The following is a 19,545-nucleotide window of genomic DNA, read 5'->3' on the forward strand; positions in this document are numbered from 1 at the left end:
CTATAGTCGTACGGCAAATGGCTGCAAGCAATCCAAACGGCGAAAGAATGATGACCAAAAACAATTCAGTCCCCCATAGGCATCCGTGAATTCATATGATATATATATTCATAATCATATCGTATCCGAGTCTTTCGGTTCCCTCGGAAATTGTCTGCCAGCCAGCTAATTGTCCACTCAAACTGAAAGCTGTACATGGTAGCTGAGAGCTGACTCACAGTCGTCGCTTATACCAAAGTATGTGCATGATCATTAGACTGTACCCGAACGCACAGATATCCAAATAACTTGATCACTCTGCATTCTCGGTCTCGGCAACCTCATATCCAGCCCACTTCTTGAGCTCTTTAGTCATCCGGTCCCATGAGAACCGTTCTTCTTTTGGGTCAGGGCAAGCGTACTTAACATCTGGCCTAGCAGGTCACGAACAATCTATTCATTCCCTGCCCAACCTTTCGCCCTCATCCTGCGTCATCTCAAAAGCCGGCCGGTAGAATTCATTGCCATTCTCGTCGCGCTCTTTCAGCTTCGGATTTTTCAGGGTATCATTGAGCCCGCCGAGACTGGTATATCCCTCGTCGTACATAGGACAATATTTGAGAGGACCACCCGTCTCTAGGTCCTTCAGGTGCGGTGACCGTAGGAAACACCATATCTCCGGTAAATGCCAGTCTATCACGGGGTGTACACGCATGAACGTCGGCCAGTTGTGATCCGTTGGGTCGAAATGCGTGAGATGTGCGCCGTTGGGGTCTGTCCTTCGTGTGCCCACAAAAATCGCTTTTATCGATGGGTTTGCGTCCAAGTACAATGCAAATGCGTCGCGGAAGGAGATTATAGGTTTCGCCACGAGATCTATGTCGTTGTTGGTGCCGTCCTCGCCGCCATCCACTCGAGGGAAGGGCTTGGTGATTGTGGGATTGGAGTGTGAGCGTTCTTTCTTGGTCGGGCCTGGGTTTGTAGATATATGCGACAAATCGAGGTGGTAGAGTTGCGAAGAGTAGTCGACGAAGCTGGAGACTGCGGGGAATGGGTCGGGCGGTTTGGCGTAGATGGAGGGGATGGACGTGGGAAACGTGGGAGGGTCCGTGTCATGCTTTTCATTCTTGAGGCGTGTGAAGTGCGCGTACAGGGCGGACAAGTATAGTATCAGCAGGACTAGACAGTCTTTGCCGCCGTTGTAGGAGAGTGATAGAGCCTCGAATCTGCTGTGGGAGGCCTGGATCAGGAACTATCATGGGACGCAGATAGAGGATTGGAGACTCACTCGTAATCGCGGAGGGCCTTGTCTATTACTCCCAAGGCTATCCTACTCTGCTCTTGTGTCCGTCTTGTCACGTCGTCTTGGGGGTCTGCAGACAGGAACGAGTCGACTTGTGAGTGGAGTTGAGCGCAGACCTCTGCTAAGGTTAACGATCTGTTCGCGGGGTGGGAGGATACATCTGCTTCTCCATGACCTTGGGTAGGGATACCGTTGGTCGCGGGGGCATTGGGCGGCAGCGATGCATTGCTCATGTTGAATACATGAGGGAGTGGTAAGACGCAGGATACAATGCGACTGCAGGATTTCGAGAAGGGTCGACGCAGCAATAGACGTGATGATGGTGTGGGGAAACCCTGCATACTGTTATTCCGACAATGGCAGTGGCTTGCGGCGGTCCGAGGCATTCATTGTCCGATCGCTGACCGAAGTCAACAATAGGCCCGTTCTTGACATAGCGAGCTTAATCTGCTGAGCAGTACGAGGTGGTCAGAATACCTTAGTCTCTACATCGGTAGAGGGCAACCTCGAACCGATTTGTACGACGATTTCATTCGGTACTCCTGTATGCACCGAACGCCACAGCCCACAGGGCACCCTCCTCATGCCGAGAGTATTATATCTATTGTATTCCTGATGCCCACCATCCCAGCCTAACCAAGCACCTTCATTTTCTTCTTCTTTTTCGAATCTTCTCCGTTCTTGACACCTTTCTGAAAGTCTCGCCAGCTTCCTATCCGCTGCTCCCGGGTGTCCTCCCATTTCTTTTCATGGTCGCGTTTTCGCTTCCTTGCCTCGATTTCTGCATCTTCTTTGGCTTGTTCACGACCTTCTTCTTGCATCTTCGCCTTAATCTGCCTCCTTCTCCTCGCTTCGGCGTCTATCAAGACCTCCACCGTCTTCTTTCTCCATTCCTGCTTGAACTCTTCCGTCTTTAGTTCTTCCGAGTCCACGGTGTACTTGTGCTGCCGAATGAGCAACTGTCTGGCGTCTGCAATGCATTCATCTAGATGCTCCCGTTGCTTTTCATCCAAGAGAGCTGTTTGAGCTTTCTTCAAACGGTCGAATGCTTCTGGGGCTTGAGGATTCGTGGATTTGTCGGGATGGATTAGTAGAGACTTCTTGCGATAGACAATCTTGATGTCTGACTCTGGAACACCAGGCTGAAGATCAAGGACTGCATATCTGTGATGATGTTAGCATCAGAGGATCGAACGCTGGTGGGTTGCACATACGCATCAAGTTTAAATGCTTTGAGGATTCGATCTATCTCAGCATCCTAGCGAAAGTGTCAGCACGAGGACATCGACGGAATGCCAACATTGACCTACCTTGTCATACTCCTTTGCTTCCTTTTCAAGCGCATCGAGTGCATCGGATTCATCATTAGCCATGACGGGCTGATAGTCTTTATCTTACCGATGACTAGTAATGCCTCACACCACGGTAGAACGGCTGATCAATGGAGATATCTTTGTACCGAGATCACTGGTTAAAGTCGCTTATCTGAACACGAGCACAAGTCGCAACGGCTGCGATATCAATCTGAGCAGCAGGGAAAGACGAACCGCGCATGTTCATCGTCAAGCAGTAAGGCTGAACTTCGCTCCTTCCCCGCAGGTGGAAGGTCTGCCGAGATCCGATGTTTTGCCAAAATGAGATCAGCCTCGCGCACTTCACATACTCGTAGTTCTGATTCACTCGCCCTCATTCACCACCTCGCCGACCATGAAGGTGAAGCAGTTGCGTCAACCAAAAAAGAAGTCTGCTCAGCTGGTTTCGAACGTCGCTCTGCAACAAGTACAAAAACTCTAACCCAGAGCTCACTACCGGTATTTAGTGAGGTCTGGGTCGAGGTAAACCCCCCAGTCGAGGATGGGGATTTTTTGCGCTTTATCAGGTCAAGCTGCACCCCCGAATTCCGGGAACCAGATTAAGTGTTGACTGCACGGGAGCCCGAGAGCTCACGAGGATCAGTCCCCAAGTCAACACCCTCAGCGGTCTGAGGAGGTTAGGATTTCGATCTCTAGGACTCACGATCTACTTTCCAGGCACAAGCCGTCTCATATCTGGTGATAACACCCTCACGCCATGACCAAGTTCAAGTCTACCGAAGACATATCATCACTTAGGCCACAACACGGGATAGATACAAGCTAATTGTTGGACAAAAATCGGTGAATCAAATCAATCAACTTGCAATTCTTTCTGCCGGGTTTGAATCACATGCCGCTAGGCGAGGAAGTGAAGACTGAACCTACGTATCACTCAATGCCGCACCTCTGACCGTGTTCCCAGGCGCAGAAATTGAAGATGCCCTATCAACAGCACTTTCCCGGGAAGGGACACTCGATGATAGGCTTAGTCTACCCAAGTGGGCTGCCGTCAGTAGAGGTACTGCTATACTACACCGACAGCATTTCCCTTTCGATTAGAACTTGTGTATATGACCTGTGAAAACTTCCCTTGACTCCTAGACTCGTCTCCCGGCCTGCTAATGATGACATGACGAGGCTGAACAAGGCTGCACAAGGCTGAATGTCGTGCGGAGCACATCCGAAGTAGACCCGATATCGATAACAAACATTTTTCCAACCTCGCTGCGGCTCCTATGCGTTTTGTACAAACATTTGCGACCACTCACCGCGCAAACATGGCACCACCAGGACGGCGGAAGGCGGGTCCGCAGGTCCCGAGAAAAGACTTTCAAAGGCCTCGAAATCTCAAACGCAAAAGGGAAGAGGAAGACCTCGACAGCCTGAACAAACGAGTCGCTGAACTCGATCCAAAATCTTCAACACCGCCCGAGAACTTCATTGACCTACCACTCTCAGCAGCCACGCAAGATGGACTCTCAGCCTCCCACTTCAAGACCTTGACAACGATCCAAAGCAGGACGATCCCGCTAGCAATACAAGGACTAGACATCTTGGGCGCAGCGAAGACAGGCTCCGGCAAGACCCTCGCCTTCCTCGTGCCAGTGTTGGAAAATCTATATCGCAAGAGATGGACCGAATACGATGGCCTGGGGGCTCTCATCCTCTCTCCCACCCGCGAACTGGCAATCCAAATCTTCGAAGTCCTCCGCAAAGTTGGCCGCAACCATACATTCTCCGCAGGTTTGGTCATTGGCGGAAAGAGTCTGCAGGAAGAGCGAGAACGTCTCGGACGCATGAACATCCTTGTCGCCACGCCGGGTCGCATGCTGCAACACATGGATCAGACAGCTGACCTTGACATTGGTAACCTGCAGATTCTAGTCCTAGATGAGGCCGACCGCATAATGGATATGGGCTTCATGCAGACCATCGACGCCCTGGTCGACCACCTGCCCTCAGAACGTCAGACACTCCTCTTCAGCGCTACCCAGACAAAGAAGGTTTCAGACCTGGCTAGACTGAGCCTGAAAGAACCTGAATTCGTCTCCGTGCACGAAGCCGCCGACAGTGCAACTCCGTCGACGCTCCAGCAAAACTACATTGTCACCCCTCTCCCCGGGAAGCTCGACACATTGTGGTCCTTCATCCGCGCCAACGTCAAGAAGAAGATACTCGTCTTCCTCAGCAGCGGCAAACAAGTGCGCTTCGTCTACGAATCCTTCCGCCATCTCCAACCCGGTATCCCCTTGCTCCACCTACACGGCCGTCAGAAACAGACCGCCCGTTTAGACATCACCACAAAATACTCCAATAGCAAGTACTCATGCCTTTTCTCCACCGACGTCGCAGCCCGAGGCCTCGACTTCCCAGCGGTCGACTGGGTCGTCCAGGTAGATTGCCCGGAAGACGCAGACACCTACATCCACCGAGTCGGCCGGACAGCACGTTACGAAAGAGACGGCCGAGCAGTCCTATTCGTCGACCCAAGCGAAGAAGAAGGCATGCTCCAAGCCCTCGAAAAGAAGAAAGTGGCTTTAGAAAAGATCAATGTCCGTGAGAAGAAAATGCAAACCACGATCCGCAACCAACTGCAAAACATGTGCTTCAAAGACCCCGAATTGAAATATCTCGGTCAAAAGGCCTTCGTCAGCTACGTCCGAAGCGTGCACATCCAGAAAGACAAAGAGACATTCAACCTCAAGGAATTGGATCTCGAAGACTTCGCCGCAAGTCTCGGCTTACCGGGCGCCCCACGCGTGAAATTCGTCAAAGGCGAAGATGCTAAAGCGCGCAAAAACGCGCCGCGACAACTCCTCGCCGCGCTCGAGGGCAGTGACTCCAGTGACGCCGAAGGCAAGAGCAAACCCAAGAAAGAAGTCCGCACAAAATACGACCGCATGTTCGAACGACAGAATCAAGACGTCCTGGCCGAGCACTACACCAAACTCATCGGGGACGACGAAGACGCCTCCAACACACGAAACGGCGCCGCAGACGACGACGACGACGACGAACTCGATTTCCTCTCCGTCAAACGACGCTTCGAAGCCGGCGACGTAGCGCTCGATCAGAACGATGACAGCGACAGCGCCAGTGATACCAACTCCGCCAGTAAAGATTCCGCCGATCCACCCACAGGCGCTTCCCGCAAATCATCAAGCAAGAATGTGAAGACAGTCAAACTCTCCGACAACCCCAACGCAGACCCCCTAATAATCGACTCTCACCGGCGCGAGAAACTTTTGTCTTCGCGCAAGAAATTGCTCAAGTACAAAGGATCAGGAACGCACATGACCTTCGACAGTGACAGCGACACGCCCAAGAACCGTAAAGCGTACCGCGACGAGTCGAGCTTCACTGCGGCGGAGCGCGAGAAGCAAGAATTTCTGGACCGCGAGCGCGAACGTCAAAAGGAATTGGATGAGGTGGATAAAGAGGTTGCGCGGCAGAAACGGCGCGACAAAAAGGATAGGGCGAAACAGCGGGAACGAGATATGCAGGCTGAAAAGGAGCGTGGTGCGCGTGGAGAAGACGAGGACGCTGATGCAGGAGTGCAACTTGTTCCTTTTGAGGAAGAAGACAATGCTGGTGCAGATGGAGACGGTGATCTCGAAGAGCCAGAGCCAGAGGTCGAGGACGAGCCTAAGCGGAAGCGACCGAAGAAGTGGTTCGAGGATGCGTCTAGCGGCGACGAGGATCAGGAACAAGCAGGCAAGGGCAAGGGCAGGAAGAAGAAGCGTTCAAAAGGTGGCGTTGATGTCGACCAGCCTGAGACGCTTGAGGACTTGGAGGCATTGGCATCGGGTCTACTCGCGAAGAGTTGAGTTGAGTAGGTGGTCAGTAAGTAAGAAGAACATGAACCAATGTTTGAGACTCCTGTCCAATGTTTCCAATGTTTCTAGTAGCGCCCAACGGCAGGTCTGTACTCGTAGAGGCCAGCTGGATCTGCCAGTCTTCATCCGCAGCACCCTTTGGCCCCTGCCCTCAGTGAGCTTGTTGTCGGCATTTCTGCATGACATAGACTGCCCGCGTACCAGCCATGGACGTCGAAAACGTTGCCACCATTGCCGCACCACTCTGCCAAGTTGTACTTTTCCTTGAAAAGGCCTTCCCCGCAAGCCTGTTTCCAGAAAAAGTGGCACGGTCTGACCAGTGTCGCTCGTCAGGTGCAAATGAGTATTGTTTCTTGTTGTCGTCTCGAAGTCCTTCGCACACAACGATAGAGCTTTATGCATTGTCAGAAAGAAGGTCATCAGCTCCATCGTGTTTCCCTACTGGCTTGCTGTCAAGGCACCCGTTGTCGCGAACCTGCAGAACTTCAATTTGAATGGTCGATGTACTCCCTGTCAGACGGTGCCACTTTTTCTGGAAACCGGCTTGCCCGGTAGGCCTGCAGGCTCATCCCCTTTCTAGGCCAGGCCATTTCCTGCTCTACATTCGCATTGACCCGTAATGAGATAGACCAAACCCTGACGCCGTCGCAAAACCAAATGCCATCCCATTGCTTTTATGATGCTGATGATCGTTTGCTGTAATTAGTAACTATCGGCCCATGATCGTGTTCGTGTAATCGAGACTGTACTGTAAGCCAGCACGATGTGTATCTTCCGCCGTGCTCCAGAAACAAAACCAGTAACGCCTGTCCCAACTCATCCCCAAGTGCTAAAGTATGTACAAGATAATTGTGGTTGTTGAGAATAACGTGTGAGAAGGAGAGGCCTTGGTGATCTTCGCATTGCTCATCATGGGAGCTAAATGCCTTCGCCAACAAAAGTGCTCGCGTCCGGCGCGAAAAACCTTTGCGAAATTGTTGTACATGATTAGAATAAGAAATATTCGGTCTAAAGCCATGCCAGGCGTTCGTTGCATCGTGAGGAAAGGAATGCATCGGAGTATTGTCGTCGTTAACCACAAGGAGGACAACATCATCACTCATGTTTGGGACCCAAAATTCCTTGGATATCCATCTTTGGACGCTTCGAATCGGGTTCCTGTGTCCCATCGTTGCTGCTACCCTGAGATCGGTGACGACCCTGTTCAATTTGTTGTGGCTGTTGAGTGATGGCTGGATCTATTGGTCCGGTAGCTGCAGGTCGTATGGGTGGTAGCTGTAGACTGGATGGTCCGCCTAAGGGGGGAAGCGTTTCGGACTGCATCGGTGGTGGACCAGGCGGACGTGGGAAAATTGGGTTTGAATAGGACATTTGTGGTGGAGGTCTCATTTGCCCTTGAGGTGGAGGATAATTGTACATGCCAGAATACGAAGAAGCAATCGATCTCAATGCAGACTCTGACTGAGGAGGGCCATAAGATGGTGCTTGTCCGGGAATGGGCGTCGGTCCAGGTGTCGGGTATTGTCGAGAAGAGGTGAACGTGCCTTGCGCCGTGGCTGGGCTTGAGGAGATGGATGGTTGCGCGTACATGGATTGAAAGGCTGGCCCCCTCATCTGCACTCGAGATTGATCGTAGGCTTGAAGTGGTCGATACGGCCGCTGCTGATACCCCGATGACTGGGCAAAGGATGAAGGATCTGAGCCTTGGCTTCTTCTGAGAGGGTCACCCAGAGGCCCTCCCATGGGGCTCAAGGCCGACTCGAATGGTCGTCTCGCCGAGGGGTCCTCCGGTTTGAGAGGAGGACGTCCTCTCTTCTTGTGTTCGACATCAACACAGCTTTCCTGTACACGGTCAGTATTCCTCTGCCCGAATGTTGCGTCGATATGAAACATACCTCCTTGCCGCTTTGCACACATCTTCGGCACGGACGAGCATTGTCACATCTCAAATGCTTCTTCTTGCAGTTGATACACGCCGAAGCCACATGCGCTTTTGGTTTTCGTGCGGCTCTAGGTGAGACTGGACTGAGCGCATAGCGAGGTTCCGAGGTGCTCGGCGTGGTGCCTAGGCTTGAGCCCGACTGATACGACGCTGGCAGCGGATAGTTTGTTATGTATAGACCTGGCTGAATAGGTAATTCTGCGATCGTCTCACCACCTCTTGCCTGCGCACCCAGCCTTGGGGCAGTGTGTTCCAGGGTTGTGGCCGGTGACGTGGCGATCGTCGTAGCAGTAGCGGTCGGAGGCGTATTGGATCGCTTTCTTCTTCGACCAGCAATCTGTGGTGGTTCAGTAGGCTGCTCCGGTGGGGGAGAACCGGACATGGGAGGTGTAGGAAGAGAAGCCCAGGCGGGCGGCGCGAGTGGTTTCGGCAGAGTGAGCTCAATGGTGAACCTTGGTCCGTCGATACTGGATCTGTGTTTCTTGAAGGACGAGCAACGAGGGAATATCTGAGGCGGACGTGAATGCTGCATCAGGTTCGTTCAAGAGGCCGCGCAAATACAAAATCTCCCAGATGGCGGTCCTCGAGAAAAAAGATGGCTCCCCAAAGTCGACACCAGTCAGTCTGAGCTGTAAAGTAAAGTCTTCACGTAATGTCCGTGCTCAGAGGTTGTTTGGTATGCCAAACACCGGCAAAGGCAAGTCCCAGGTGCTTCGACCATGTACCAATACTTCCGACGCTTATTTGGATGTCCGTGCGGGTGCCTGAGCACTTGTCAGTGATGTGCACCGGAGCCCAATGAATTTCAACAGAGGTGAGGTACAACATATTGCTGCATACCTGGGACGGGCTTGGTGGTCTGTTTGGCCCCAATTTCATACACAACCAATACTGACCTCACAGAATGATATGAAACTAGATCGGACGTGACGAGGGGCAGGGTACAAAAGAAACCGAAAAAAGAGATTGACCTGGAAGAAGGAAGCCGCCAACGATAGTCAATTAAGAGGTGAGAGCGACAGCATCAACAAAATATCGTGAAGGAACGAGTGTCTGTGGTTGTGGTTGGTGTCGTCAACATTGGAAAATGGAAGCCGAAGTGAAACGATTCCCCTCGCTCGACGACTTTGGCGAACCTCGGGCGATGCGATGTCATAACAAGGACTGGAACTAGAACAATCAGACCTCGAAGGTAAGTGAAAGCCAAAGGAAAGAGGGCCAAGCTGCTTTCAACCTGCCTTCATCATGCATGCAAGGGCAGCCCTTTCCTGTGGTGACATGCAGATAGATGGATGAGCGGGAACAGGTAAGTTACCCAACTGGAGTTGGCAGACAAATTTCCTCCTGTTCGTGATCGAAGCCGCCGATCTGCTGTATTGAGAAGCCGAATATTGGTCCAATAGTCCCGTTAACAGATCCACATCGGTCTGTATGCCAGAAAGCAAGCCCATGGAGTTGAGCTGAGAAAAGGAATGGACATGGTGCATTAGGCTTTGGGGTCTGACAGGAGGCCCCCTTGGCCGCATGTCCTTCCCGCCGTCAATTGCGACATGGCTCCAGGAAGAGGATCCAGCCTACGACGCCTTCCTGGTCGGGCGGACGAGGTTTCGCCGCCTCGCAAGCCACGGTGTGCCGGTCGGGAGAACCACATAGTCATGTCTCGGCAAGCCCAACTCCAGCCAGGCCATGGACACCAGCCACAGTTCTGCTCCAGAGGCTGAGAAAGCTTTTCCGAGTTCAGAGAGATTGAATGGACGAAGCCGTGGTAAGACATGGCCGAGGAACCAGGCATAAGCTTCGCCCCCTGCCGGACTTGCACATGGATCGCCCATTCTGCAGCGCGGGTCGGTGGCTGCATTCAACCCCGGCAAGATGCCAATTAGGGACCCCTCTTTTTGTTGAACTTGTTCAAGGCTTGATGGCTTCACTATTGGACTCAGGAGGCTCTGTATCCGTCGATGCGGGTAGTGAGTGCCGGCCGCTGGATACCGGACCTTGGATGGCGTACCTCCATTGGCGAGAGAGCTTGGGATATGGAGAGACAGTCCGTCCCAAAGGGGCAGCATGATTGACGGACAATTATCCAAAAACTCCCACTTGCCAGGGTCAGACCACCAGGAAGGATCCAAGCGAGCTGGAAACAGCCTGTTTCTCGATCTCATATGTCTTAAACGAAGCGAGCCTCTCATGTTTCTTTGTTCTACGAGGTCGATTCAAGAGGTAACAGCTCGCATGAGTCGAGGTTCGAAGATTGTCCATTCAGTGTCATGCGCCGGGCTGGCAGGCTGCATGAGAGATTCACCAGAAATAGACACCTCTGTGACACTCGTGACGACCTGGGAACCTCCGCCGTGGGATCTTGTTTGTTCCACAAATCCTCCAGATATGAGCCGCTAGGGCCGGGCATTAGTTCTCTGGATCTGTCGAGTATCCGACGTTAGCTACCTATCTGGTCTGGATGGTGAAATTGTTATCAAGCGGTATGCTGCATTTGGCAACACTACTTACTACCTGGGTTGATTGTTAGTATCCTCGCCAGCACCGTCGTATATCCGGGCCGCGTCGACAGCTCGTGTCAAGGTCCAGGGTTACGTACAGAATATGGATACTCGCTAAAAGCACATTCTCGTGGGGCTCTAATGGTGCCCCTGGCTCCTCGTATCCCACGACAAAAGGTCGTCAACGCCACGAGATGCGAACGTGCCAAGTAGATCTGCAGCAACAGTTCACCATTCTTACTTTGGTCGTTGCTATCTTATGCCAAACGCCGCATACTGGCAAGATACGGGATTTGCCATCACATTGTAACTTACACAGTCGTTCCCGAGATCTGGCAGACTCTCTAATCAGCTTTTACGAGAGGTAAGGAGTTGCTTTTAGTAGGAACTATATCCAAGAATTTCTTCAGCCCAAAGCAAGGTCCCGGACTTAATATTGGGATCTCACGGGCCGGCGTGGCCTCCTGTTGGCTGGCGGCTTCACACTGGTTTCTCGCTTGTCGATGGCTTAACGAATTCTCCGGCTAGACCGTGCGTGGGCGCCCCTCTCGTCCACATCCGTGCCTGTTTTGCTTGTTATGGAGGGAACCATCCCAAGTAGGTTTCCATATCATTCAATTTTCAGTATAGATTCGTGTGTGCCGTAAATAATCTTAAGCGACGTCTGTCAGACAAATGCCCATCGCGTGCTCTTGACAATGACGGGCAGCACCCATGACTTGCCTCGTAGGCATGCTCCACTGCGCCCGTTAGTTGTTTCGACGTGAGAGGTGCAGCTTACCAGGGACAAGGATAATGTCGATGTTTGCCCATGGGTGATTTTGGGCGGCCTTATTACAACTGTGCAGCCACCTGCGCAACACAACAACCTCAGAGCGTTGAGGCAAAACCCGCAGTGCATGATCATTTTGTTCGCCAGAATCCTGGTGTCTGAGATGAGATATGAACTGCTTCGAATTGGTCGTGAGAAATGCATTTTTGATTGTGGTCATCTCATTTGCATTCGATAGTGGAAAACGTGGAGAAGTGTTGACGGCTTGTGCCCGGTCAAGACAGATCATCGGAGGTTTTCCACGCCATGGAACCTCCGCTCACCAGCCTCGACCCCCCTGAAAACTCGTATAGCAGAAGCTCATTTTTGACACTGACAGGCATGAAAAGGTTCAGCCCGCCTCGACAAATTCTCCGGGAAAAGAGCAAAACAAAGCCGTCACGGCTTTGCAATATTATTGGAAGATAATGAGGAGGCATGTCTCGTCGTCCGTATACGAAAGAGCGTCTCTCGCATGGAGTTTTCCACATGGTCGTGGCTCATCCCGATGCAGACTGCAATCTCGCTTTGATGCGAGCCATGATTAGGGGACAGAAACATATCCCAATCGCCTCTTTCCTTGGCTGTTCGGGCCGTTGGTATTTTTGGCTTTGCGGAAATATAGTTACTTGTGGAAGGCTTCTTGAGAAGGATGCGATTTGCGTGCGCCACAGCATAGCGTGAAGATCTGGCACTTGTCGCTTGTTTTTGCTCTCCTTTGACAGACGCCAACGGCTCGCTAGGAGTGCCTTTGCAGGCGCTAGTTTCCTTAGTCTACGCCTCTCAAGCCGTCAAAAAATGTTCCGTTGGTGAGGCGCACAACGTGGTACCCCTGTCCAGCTGGAGGGTTGCTGATCACATCTCTCCTGTTGTTTCTGTCGAGACAGGGTGTCATACTGGCGGTGTCTATCACCATCCAAGGTCATTTGGCAAGTCATTTCCTCTGGCACCAATATTGAGCTGTGTTGCTTCTGTGACATATGATTGAAAGATATCCGAGCTCAGGTGCTACTGGGCTGTCTCATGCTGAAATCTCCAGTGTCACGATCGATGGCCTTAGCTTTATGGAGTACGGGGAAATCATGACTAAAGGATAATTTGACGTGCATTGAAAGATCGATAGTGTGGTAGTGTGTCACCGTGTATAAAGGTAAGGCGTACACGGGTGGCTCCCAGCGATTGTTCATATCATGCCACGTTTGCCGTTCCTACCGTGGATATGCCTATGGCAAGAGAGAGTGACTAGTTTCTAGAGTTCATGCTGATGGAGTTCTCACTTCCTTCCTGCTCCGGGTGGAATACTGCGTTAACAGTATGGGATATTGGGGTATCTGTTCATCATGCTGCCGTCCCCTCAAAGCACGCTGTGTCGACTCTCTCAAAACCTCGAACGGGACAAGCTTATGCTGCCTTGCCTTTTCACTTGGCCTGCTAGGGTCTGCCATATTTCCAAGAGGTAAGATTTAGTTGTTCGCAGCTACTGGCGTTGAAGATAGCTCCCAGCCTGTCCAGGTGGCAGGAAGCAATTTGGATTCACGATTTGCATGATGAAAACTCGATGGACTGTACACAGTGAGTAATCAGAGTACCAGAGTCACTGGACAAGTGATATGTCACTTCTTGGAGAAAGGAACCCAGACTTGTCGAGGACGAGAGGATCAGATTGAATGAATCGAGATCAAGGCGCAAACGGAAATATTTCCCGTAGCTTGGCATGACGCTTGACCACGTTTGCTGGGGACGACGTTGAAAGTTGAAACCCCTCAATGCTTCATCCAACATTCCACAGGTTACATGTTTCCTGCTCGTACAGCATAGCCTATGCTCGTTGATGACAATCCCTTGAAATCTTTGATGATCGTACAGAAGCCGAGATGAGCTCCTCTCGTTGATCTTTTGCTTCATTCCACGCAGAAATACGCTTCTTGTTGCTCGCATTGCTACTTGCATACCGCTATTCCGCTCACCAAGTTCACCGCAGTTTCTGTTGAAGACCACAACGAAGTAGCACCGGCGAAGAGGCCCTGGTGATGATGGTGGACCAGACTTCTACTCGGGAGGATCCCCTGGTAGCAGCTCTGCCTCCAGCCACAGACTACATAACATATTTGACCCTGCTGGAGTATCAACTGACCCCTGAGAACCTGCCGACTCTGAACAGATTGCTCAACGAAGATGATGGCAAACTGGCGGCAGAGATAGGCTGGGATCTTCTAAGGTTGATACTCCCCATGTTGAACCCCGCTCCTGAGGAAGCCGTTCGATGCACGGAAATCGTAGCTCGCAGAGGAAATCCCCGGGAAGTGGTGGTTCGTGTGGCAGAAGAGCTGGAAAAACTGGGTGACCCAGCTGACGATTTCGAAGACGATGATCTTGAGGACGATGATGACGATGATGCTCTTCCGACCTTCGCTGGAGAAGCACCTCGTGTCCACCTCGGAGATATGACTCTCGAAGGTATGCCGGAAACTGAACAACATGCTGAGGCCAATTCCAGAAATACTGTCCAACCACCAGCAGGATCGAGCAAGGCAATAAAACTCCAGGCACTGTTGAACATGCTCGGCATTCTTCACCCAAGGATCAAAACACAATATCCAAGTCGCTTCCTCGCCACCTCTTTGCCAGCAGCGCTTGGGGCATACCGACAAATACCCATTACCACAGCCACCACGTCCGCATTTCTGACGATGCTAGAGAAGCTCGCTGGAAAGAAGCGCCCTGACCTACCTCCACGAGTAAGCACCTCCAACATCAAGCCGGCACCATCGTCTGCACCTCTACCCGACCCAGAAGCCAAAGCAGAAGAGGAAGAGACAGGCGTCAAGGCACCATCGGATGAAGAAAAAGCCATTGTCCACCGCCTCCTAAGTGCAGTCACCCTGGAAGTTCTAGACGAATACCTGTCATGCCTCTCATCTCCCGAACACCCGTCAATGTCATGGACAGCACGTCTTCGCGAGACTCTCGAACCACAAAGAGTGAATTCCCTTAGAGTCAAAGAAACCCAGCTCTGGAAGGAAACAGAAGAACTGAAACAGCAAGACACACTTCTCTCGAAATTCCACAAGCTCTGCACCGAGCTTGATGTGCACTCCAGCATCGAGATCAAAAAGGTCGTGCACGATGAAGTCGACCTCGAACACCCTGACCAAGACAAAGAGGAGGAACCATCAGAGTATCCAACATCACCCGCACAGATCCCCTTTCCACGCGCGGGCGTAATCTTCCTCCACGCCTACGAATCTTTCCTCGCTGCTCAAGACGCATCGCCCGTCCTCTCGACCACCGAACTCACAAAGCTCATCGCCCACTCATTCCCACTTTCAGCGACACCATCCATCCCGAACCCAGCCCTCCAAGACTCACTACTATCCCTCCTCTACAAGCACGCCCTGCCAAATACCAAGCCCGACGCCCCGCCCTCACCAGCCAAACTCCTCCTCCTCATCAGCACGCTGACCCAACTATTCACCATCACCCCTTGGGCCTCACTACGCGACTCAGCACACCACATCGCCACAAGACTTCTCCACGCCCACCCGGACCCAAACATGCGCCTGCAAGTCATTACACAAACCCTGCGCGGCAGCACCTTGAGCACCAACTGGGCCGAGACTTTCGACGACCCAGACCCAGAGCCAGGAATCGACGAAGAAACAGGTCTAACGAGAAGCACGTCAGCACTCCAACCTCATCCCATCCCACTCGCGCCGCCCCAACAACTCCCCGCTCTCAAGGCCATTGGCGTGAACTGGCTGAAAGACGAGTTCGCAGCCTGGACACGCGATAAATTCAGCGGCATTGAACCAGCGTTCCTCACCACGGCAGACAACGACACCAACGAAGCCCGCGCACTGCTCTATCTGCTCTTCCCCGCAAACCTACAACCCCTGTCGTCCGACACAATCAGCACAGATCCTGAATCCGACACCCTGGGATCTTTCCTGCTCGACATCGCGTTCTACATATCCACGCTGAACCTACTCTGCATAGTCCTCCCGCATTTACGCCCACTAAACGACCGCGTGCCCATGCACATCACCTCGCTGAGTGAATCTTCCGAGTTTCTCGTCCAATTGCTCCAGCACGCTACGTCGGCGTCGAAAGCTGCGGGCCTCTCCGCAGGAGGCGAAGACAGCTTCCTGGACGACAGTCGCGCCGACATCATCGCACTGCAGGATGCGTGTACTCGGGTCAATGCGGCTCTGGAGCACGCTGGGAATGTTGCTTGAAACTTCGACAACCATGTCGACCGGCTTCCGTGGTCGACATTGGCTCAAGTACCCCCATCGCATTGCCACTCACTGTGTTTGAAAAGTATTATCTATGACGATGGATGACCTGCTGCGAAAACATTGGCGTAGTCAGCAGAAGCTGGTTTATCTTAGCCGATGAACAATGGAAAAATTGCCCTTCTGTTGGTTGACATGCATTGAATTTTTCGTGATATGAGAACTATATGCCACAATCCAGGCTTCTCTAATCTATACTCCGGAACAGTTATGCCGGGTCCGAACGCTGTCCGAATTGCTACAATGCCGCCGTACGAGAGATTGCAAGCATTGCTTGTGTAGATGCGCCGTGAAAACTCCAACGGGATAAAAGAATCAGAAAAGGAATGTCCAGCAAAATGTCCTGAAGCCCCACAAGATGGCAGAGTTCGGGACAACTCACTCGACCAAACCCCACGGAAAGGCTGGAAGATCTCCAAGGCGCGTCGACAAGTAAGTGGCGGCCGGGTTCGGGATGTTCAGGCCGGGAACAGATAATGATCTCGACTTGTGGCCGACCCCACGATCAGTGACCCCGCGCGCCAAATTTGAGAGACTGGATTGCCCCCGAAAGAGGCCACGTCACATGTCGGGGGAATTTTTTGCATGGTGTTGTCTCGCGCTCGAGACTGCGAAATTCTTCCGGCCATCATTTCGTACTGCATGCAGCTTGACCTCGGCCAGCCAATGGACACACTTCGGACGCTGCGTAGCGCGGCTGCTGCAGGACAATCTTCATCCTTGATTGTTGCTCGGAACAGCACCCCAGCCTGCGACGTCGCACCCTGTAGGTGATCACGAAACCACCAAGCCCATCTACGACCAAACGTCTTCCTGGTAGACACCACTGCTACGCATGCTCTTGACCACTTGCTCTGCCTTGGCTGCATCGACTCCTCGTTCTTCGGCGATGATCTGTCCGAGGACCTCATTGACTTCTCGGGCCATGTGAGCAGCATCACCACAGACGTAGAAGTTGGCCTTTTGCTGAAGCAAGTCGTTGATCAATTTGCCATTTTCTTTGATGTGATGTTGCACGTAGACCTTTTTCGGACCTTCTCGGGAGAATGCATTGAAGATAATCAGTTTATCGCCAAGGGCCTGCTTGTATTCCTGTAACAATGGGTTAGACATGCATGTTAACGGTGACAGAGCCGAGTTGAACTTACATCCCATTCCGACTTGTAGAGCCAATCCTCACTGGATCTTCGGCAGCCGTAGAAAAGCACGGTTGTACCGACTTCCTCGCCCTTCTTAGCTTGTTCGGCGCGTTCTTGGACGAATCCTCGGAAGGGCGCAACACCGGTACCGGGACCGACCATAATGATAGGCTTGCTAGGGTTGGAAGGCAGCTTGAAGTTGGAGTGACGGACATGGACAGGCACGTGAATGCCATCGTACTTGTTGCGCGGACCGGTGATGGAGTAAGTAAGTCCGTGGGGCGATGGCTCGGGATCTCCGTTCTGCTTTTGCTTCAAAGCCAGCAAGTAGTTGGTCGTGACACCCTTGACAATGTGACCTGCGCCAGGAATGCGGATAGACTCGACCACGGCGGTGATGGAGATCTTGTCTGGCTGGACCAGGGAAGATGACGAGATAGAGTAGTAACGTGGCTGAAGCTTGGTGAGGCCTTCCACCAAGGCAGAGAAGGGAACGGCGGACCAGGGCTCAGAGCTGACGGCCGCAACGGCCTGCGAAACATTCAACATTTGTGTTGCCACCTTTTCTTTGAAGTAGTCCGCATCAGAACCCAAGCGAGCCATCTCTTTCTTTGCAGTCTCGTTCGGGGCAAAGGCAGCCAGGGTGGACAGGAATTGACGAGAGACAGGTGCGCAGATCTCCATGTGATAGCGAACGGCAGCATCGTAGGTGGTAGGAGTAGGGAACGGGACTTTGGCGGTGGGATCAAGACCTTTCAACGTGATGACCGTGTGTCGCTTGTCTTCTAGACCAAAGGTCTTTACGAATCGATCAACTTCCATGCCTGCGTTGGTGGGCCAAACAGCAATGTGGTCGCCAGTGGTATATGACAAGCCAGAGCCGGAGACGTCGATTTCCATGTGCAAGCAGTTTCGGTCCTTGACGGTGAAGAGTTCTTTGGAATCGGCAATTGGGGCGATGAAAGGATTGTGAGCGTTGTAGGGGCCCTTCTGGCTGGCTTCGAGATGGTTCTTGTTGGGCTCGCCCAGATAGACGGTGTCGTCTTCAGCAGACAGATCGGGGCGTTCTTCAACAGCAAAGACTGGCTCGTAGATGGCCTCACGCTCCTCAAGACCCATCTCTTTGGCGAGAGCAGCCCACATGGGCTCCTTCCAGGTCAAGAAGTCTTCTTCCATGGTACCGGCACCGTCATCACCTTCACCAGCGTCACCAATTCTCTTGGCACCCAGTTTGGTCAAGATTTTATCGAGGTTGCGAACCATCAGATTGTAGTGCTCGTAAGTGTTGTTTCCAAGACCAAATGCGACGAATTTTAGATTTTCCAAAGGCTTCTCTTCCGAGCCAGCGCCAGAGAAAGACGGGGGGTCACTGTTGATGAACTCCCAGAACTCGACGGCGTTGTCAGTAGGCTCTCCCTCACCATAGGTGGCCATTACGAAGAAAGCGATCTTGTCATCTGGGAAGGTATCAAGGTTCTCGAAGTCATAATCTTCCAAATCCGCAGTCATTGTGTTGAGACCGAAACGGGCATGTCCTTCTTTTGCCAGACGGGAAGCATAATCCTCTGCAGTACCAGTTTGAGAACCATAGAAGATGACACAGTTCTTCTCAAGCTCATCCATCTTTTCCACGACATTTCTGGAGCCTTTCTTGGAGGCACTGCCGTTCATTGCGGTGGTGGCATAGGGATCTTTGGGGACACCCCAATAGGTGCCCCGGGTGAAATAGGCAATGCTGCCCAGGAGGAGGACGACGAGGACAATAATGTCCAAAGTATCGACTTGAGCCATGGTGAGCGGTATTGCAATGCTGAACCGATGCTAATTGAGGTCTATTGGGAGTGTTGTCAGCTCAGCTTTCTGGCTGCGAAGTCGGATCAGCGCGAACCGGAACGCAGGCGACTTTAATAAAGGAGGGACAGCCAGGTGACAACGTGGAGACTCAGGGTTCCTCCGTCCGGCAAATGGCAGCACTGTGTGGCCTGAGCCCGCCAAGATTAGTCCGTAGAGGTGGGCTCGATGTTGCAGCTGAGATAAGATAATATACGATGGTGTATTGTGTCGGAGGCGATGCAGTATATTATCGATCGATTGACAGGCAAATAGGCCTTTTGGTCAAAATGAAGAGAAGAGGAAGGTGGCAAGGAAATCGCGGATTTTAATCAATGCGCTGGTGAAGCATGGAAGAGTTCAGTCGATGCAGCCCACCCGGGTAGATTTGAAGATATGGAACCGGCAAGATGAGGGGCCTGGACAAGGGCCAGACTGCGGAATTGATAGTGATGGTGGAAGCGCACGAAAAGAAAAGGTGCGGGTTCGGTCGCGCCTGGTTGTTCCAGTAGTAGCGGGCGTCCGGCGGCGGCCAACTCAAAAAGATTCTTTCTTCC

General features: G+C 52.3%; 7 protein-coding genes across 7 annotated transcripts; 2 read left to right on the forward strand and 5 right to left on the reverse strand.

Moving 5' to 3' along the window:
* Positions 1-436: 436 nt before the first annotated feature.
* Positions 437-1,515, reverse strand: EDD37DRAFT_650376 (FMN adenylyltransferase; the record flags this gene model as incomplete). The annotated part of the gene is made up of 2 exons (XM_062818240.1): positions 437-1,208; positions 1,268-1,515. 2 exons carry the CDS (start codon positions 1,513-1,515, stop codon positions 437-439), a joined length of 1,020 nt encoding a protein of 339 aa, XP_062670391.1.
* Positions 1,516-1,914: 399 nt separating this feature from the next.
* EDD37DRAFT_650377 (uncharacterized protein) lies at positions 1,915-2,655 on the reverse strand (the record flags this gene model as incomplete). The annotated part of the gene is made up of 3 exons (XM_062818241.1): positions 1,915-2,446; positions 2,497-2,540; positions 2,593-2,655. The coding sequence occupies 3 exons, from the start codon at positions 2,653-2,655 to the stop codon at positions 1,915-1,917; spliced, it is 639 nt and encodes a 212-aa protein (XP_062670392.1).
* Positions 2,656-3,884: 1,229 nt separating this feature from the next.
* On the forward strand, positions 3,885-6,849 carry EDD37DRAFT_631202 (P-loop containing nucleoside triphosphate hydrolase protein). Its single transcript, XM_062816640.1, has one exon. The coding sequence runs from the start codon at positions 3,915-3,917 to the stop codon at positions 6,462-6,464; it is 2,550 nt and encodes an 849-aa protein (XP_062670393.1). The 5' UTR covers positions 3,885-3,914; the 3' UTR covers positions 6,465-6,849.
* A 386-nt stretch (positions 6,850-7,235) lies between these two features.
* EDD37DRAFT_415802 (uncharacterized protein) lies at positions 7,236-9,162 on the reverse strand. Its single transcript, XM_062812510.1, has 2 exons — positions 8,369-9,162; positions 7,236-8,315 (listed from the first exon to the last, which is right to left on the reverse strand). Exons 1-2 carry the CDS (start codon positions 8,945-8,947, stop codon positions 7,569-7,571), a joined length of 1,326 nt encoding a protein of 441 aa, XP_062670394.1. The 5' UTR covers positions 8,948-9,162; the 3' UTR covers positions 7,236-7,568.
* A 665-nt stretch (positions 9,163-9,827) lies between these two features.
* Positions 9,828-10,977, reverse strand: EDD37DRAFT_415760 (uncharacterized protein). The gene is made up of 2 exons (XM_062812509.1): positions 10,924-10,977; positions 9,828-10,835 (listed from the first exon to the last, which is right to left on the reverse strand). Exon 2 carries the CDS (start codon positions 10,602-10,604, stop codon positions 9,990-9,992), a length of 615 nt encoding a protein of 204 aa, XP_062670395.1. The 5' UTR covers positions 10,605-10,835; positions 10,924-10,977; the 3' UTR covers positions 9,828-9,989.
* Positions 10,978-13,499: 2,522 nt separating this feature from the next.
* On the forward strand, positions 13,500-16,143 carry EDD37DRAFT_631211 (uncharacterized protein). Its single transcript, XM_062816641.1, has one exon. The coding sequence runs from the start codon at positions 13,755-13,757 to the stop codon at positions 15,957-15,959; it is 2,205 nt and encodes a 734-aa protein (XP_062670396.1). The 5' UTR covers positions 13,500-13,754; the 3' UTR covers positions 15,960-16,143.
* A 671-nt stretch (positions 16,144-16,814) lies between these two features.
* Positions 16,815-18,949, reverse strand: EDD37DRAFT_564456 (NADPH-cytochrome P450 reductase; the record flags this gene model as incomplete). The annotated part of the gene is made up of 2 exons (XM_062814011.1): positions 16,815-17,111; positions 17,168-18,949. The coding sequence occupies 2 exons, from the start codon at positions 18,947-18,949 to the stop codon at positions 16,815-16,817; spliced, it is 2,079 nt and encodes a 692-aa protein (XP_062670397.1).
* Positions 18,950-19,545: the final 596 nt, after the last annotated feature.

The sequence above is a fragment of the Exophiala viscosa genome, assembly GCF_022695815.1.
Source record: "Exophiala viscosa unplaced genomic scaffold EDD37scaffold_5, whole genome shotgun sequence".
NCBI classification, from domain to species: domain Eukaryota; kingdom Fungi; phylum Ascomycota; class Eurotiomycetes; order Chaetothyriales; family Herpotrichiellaceae; genus Exophiala; species Exophiala viscosa.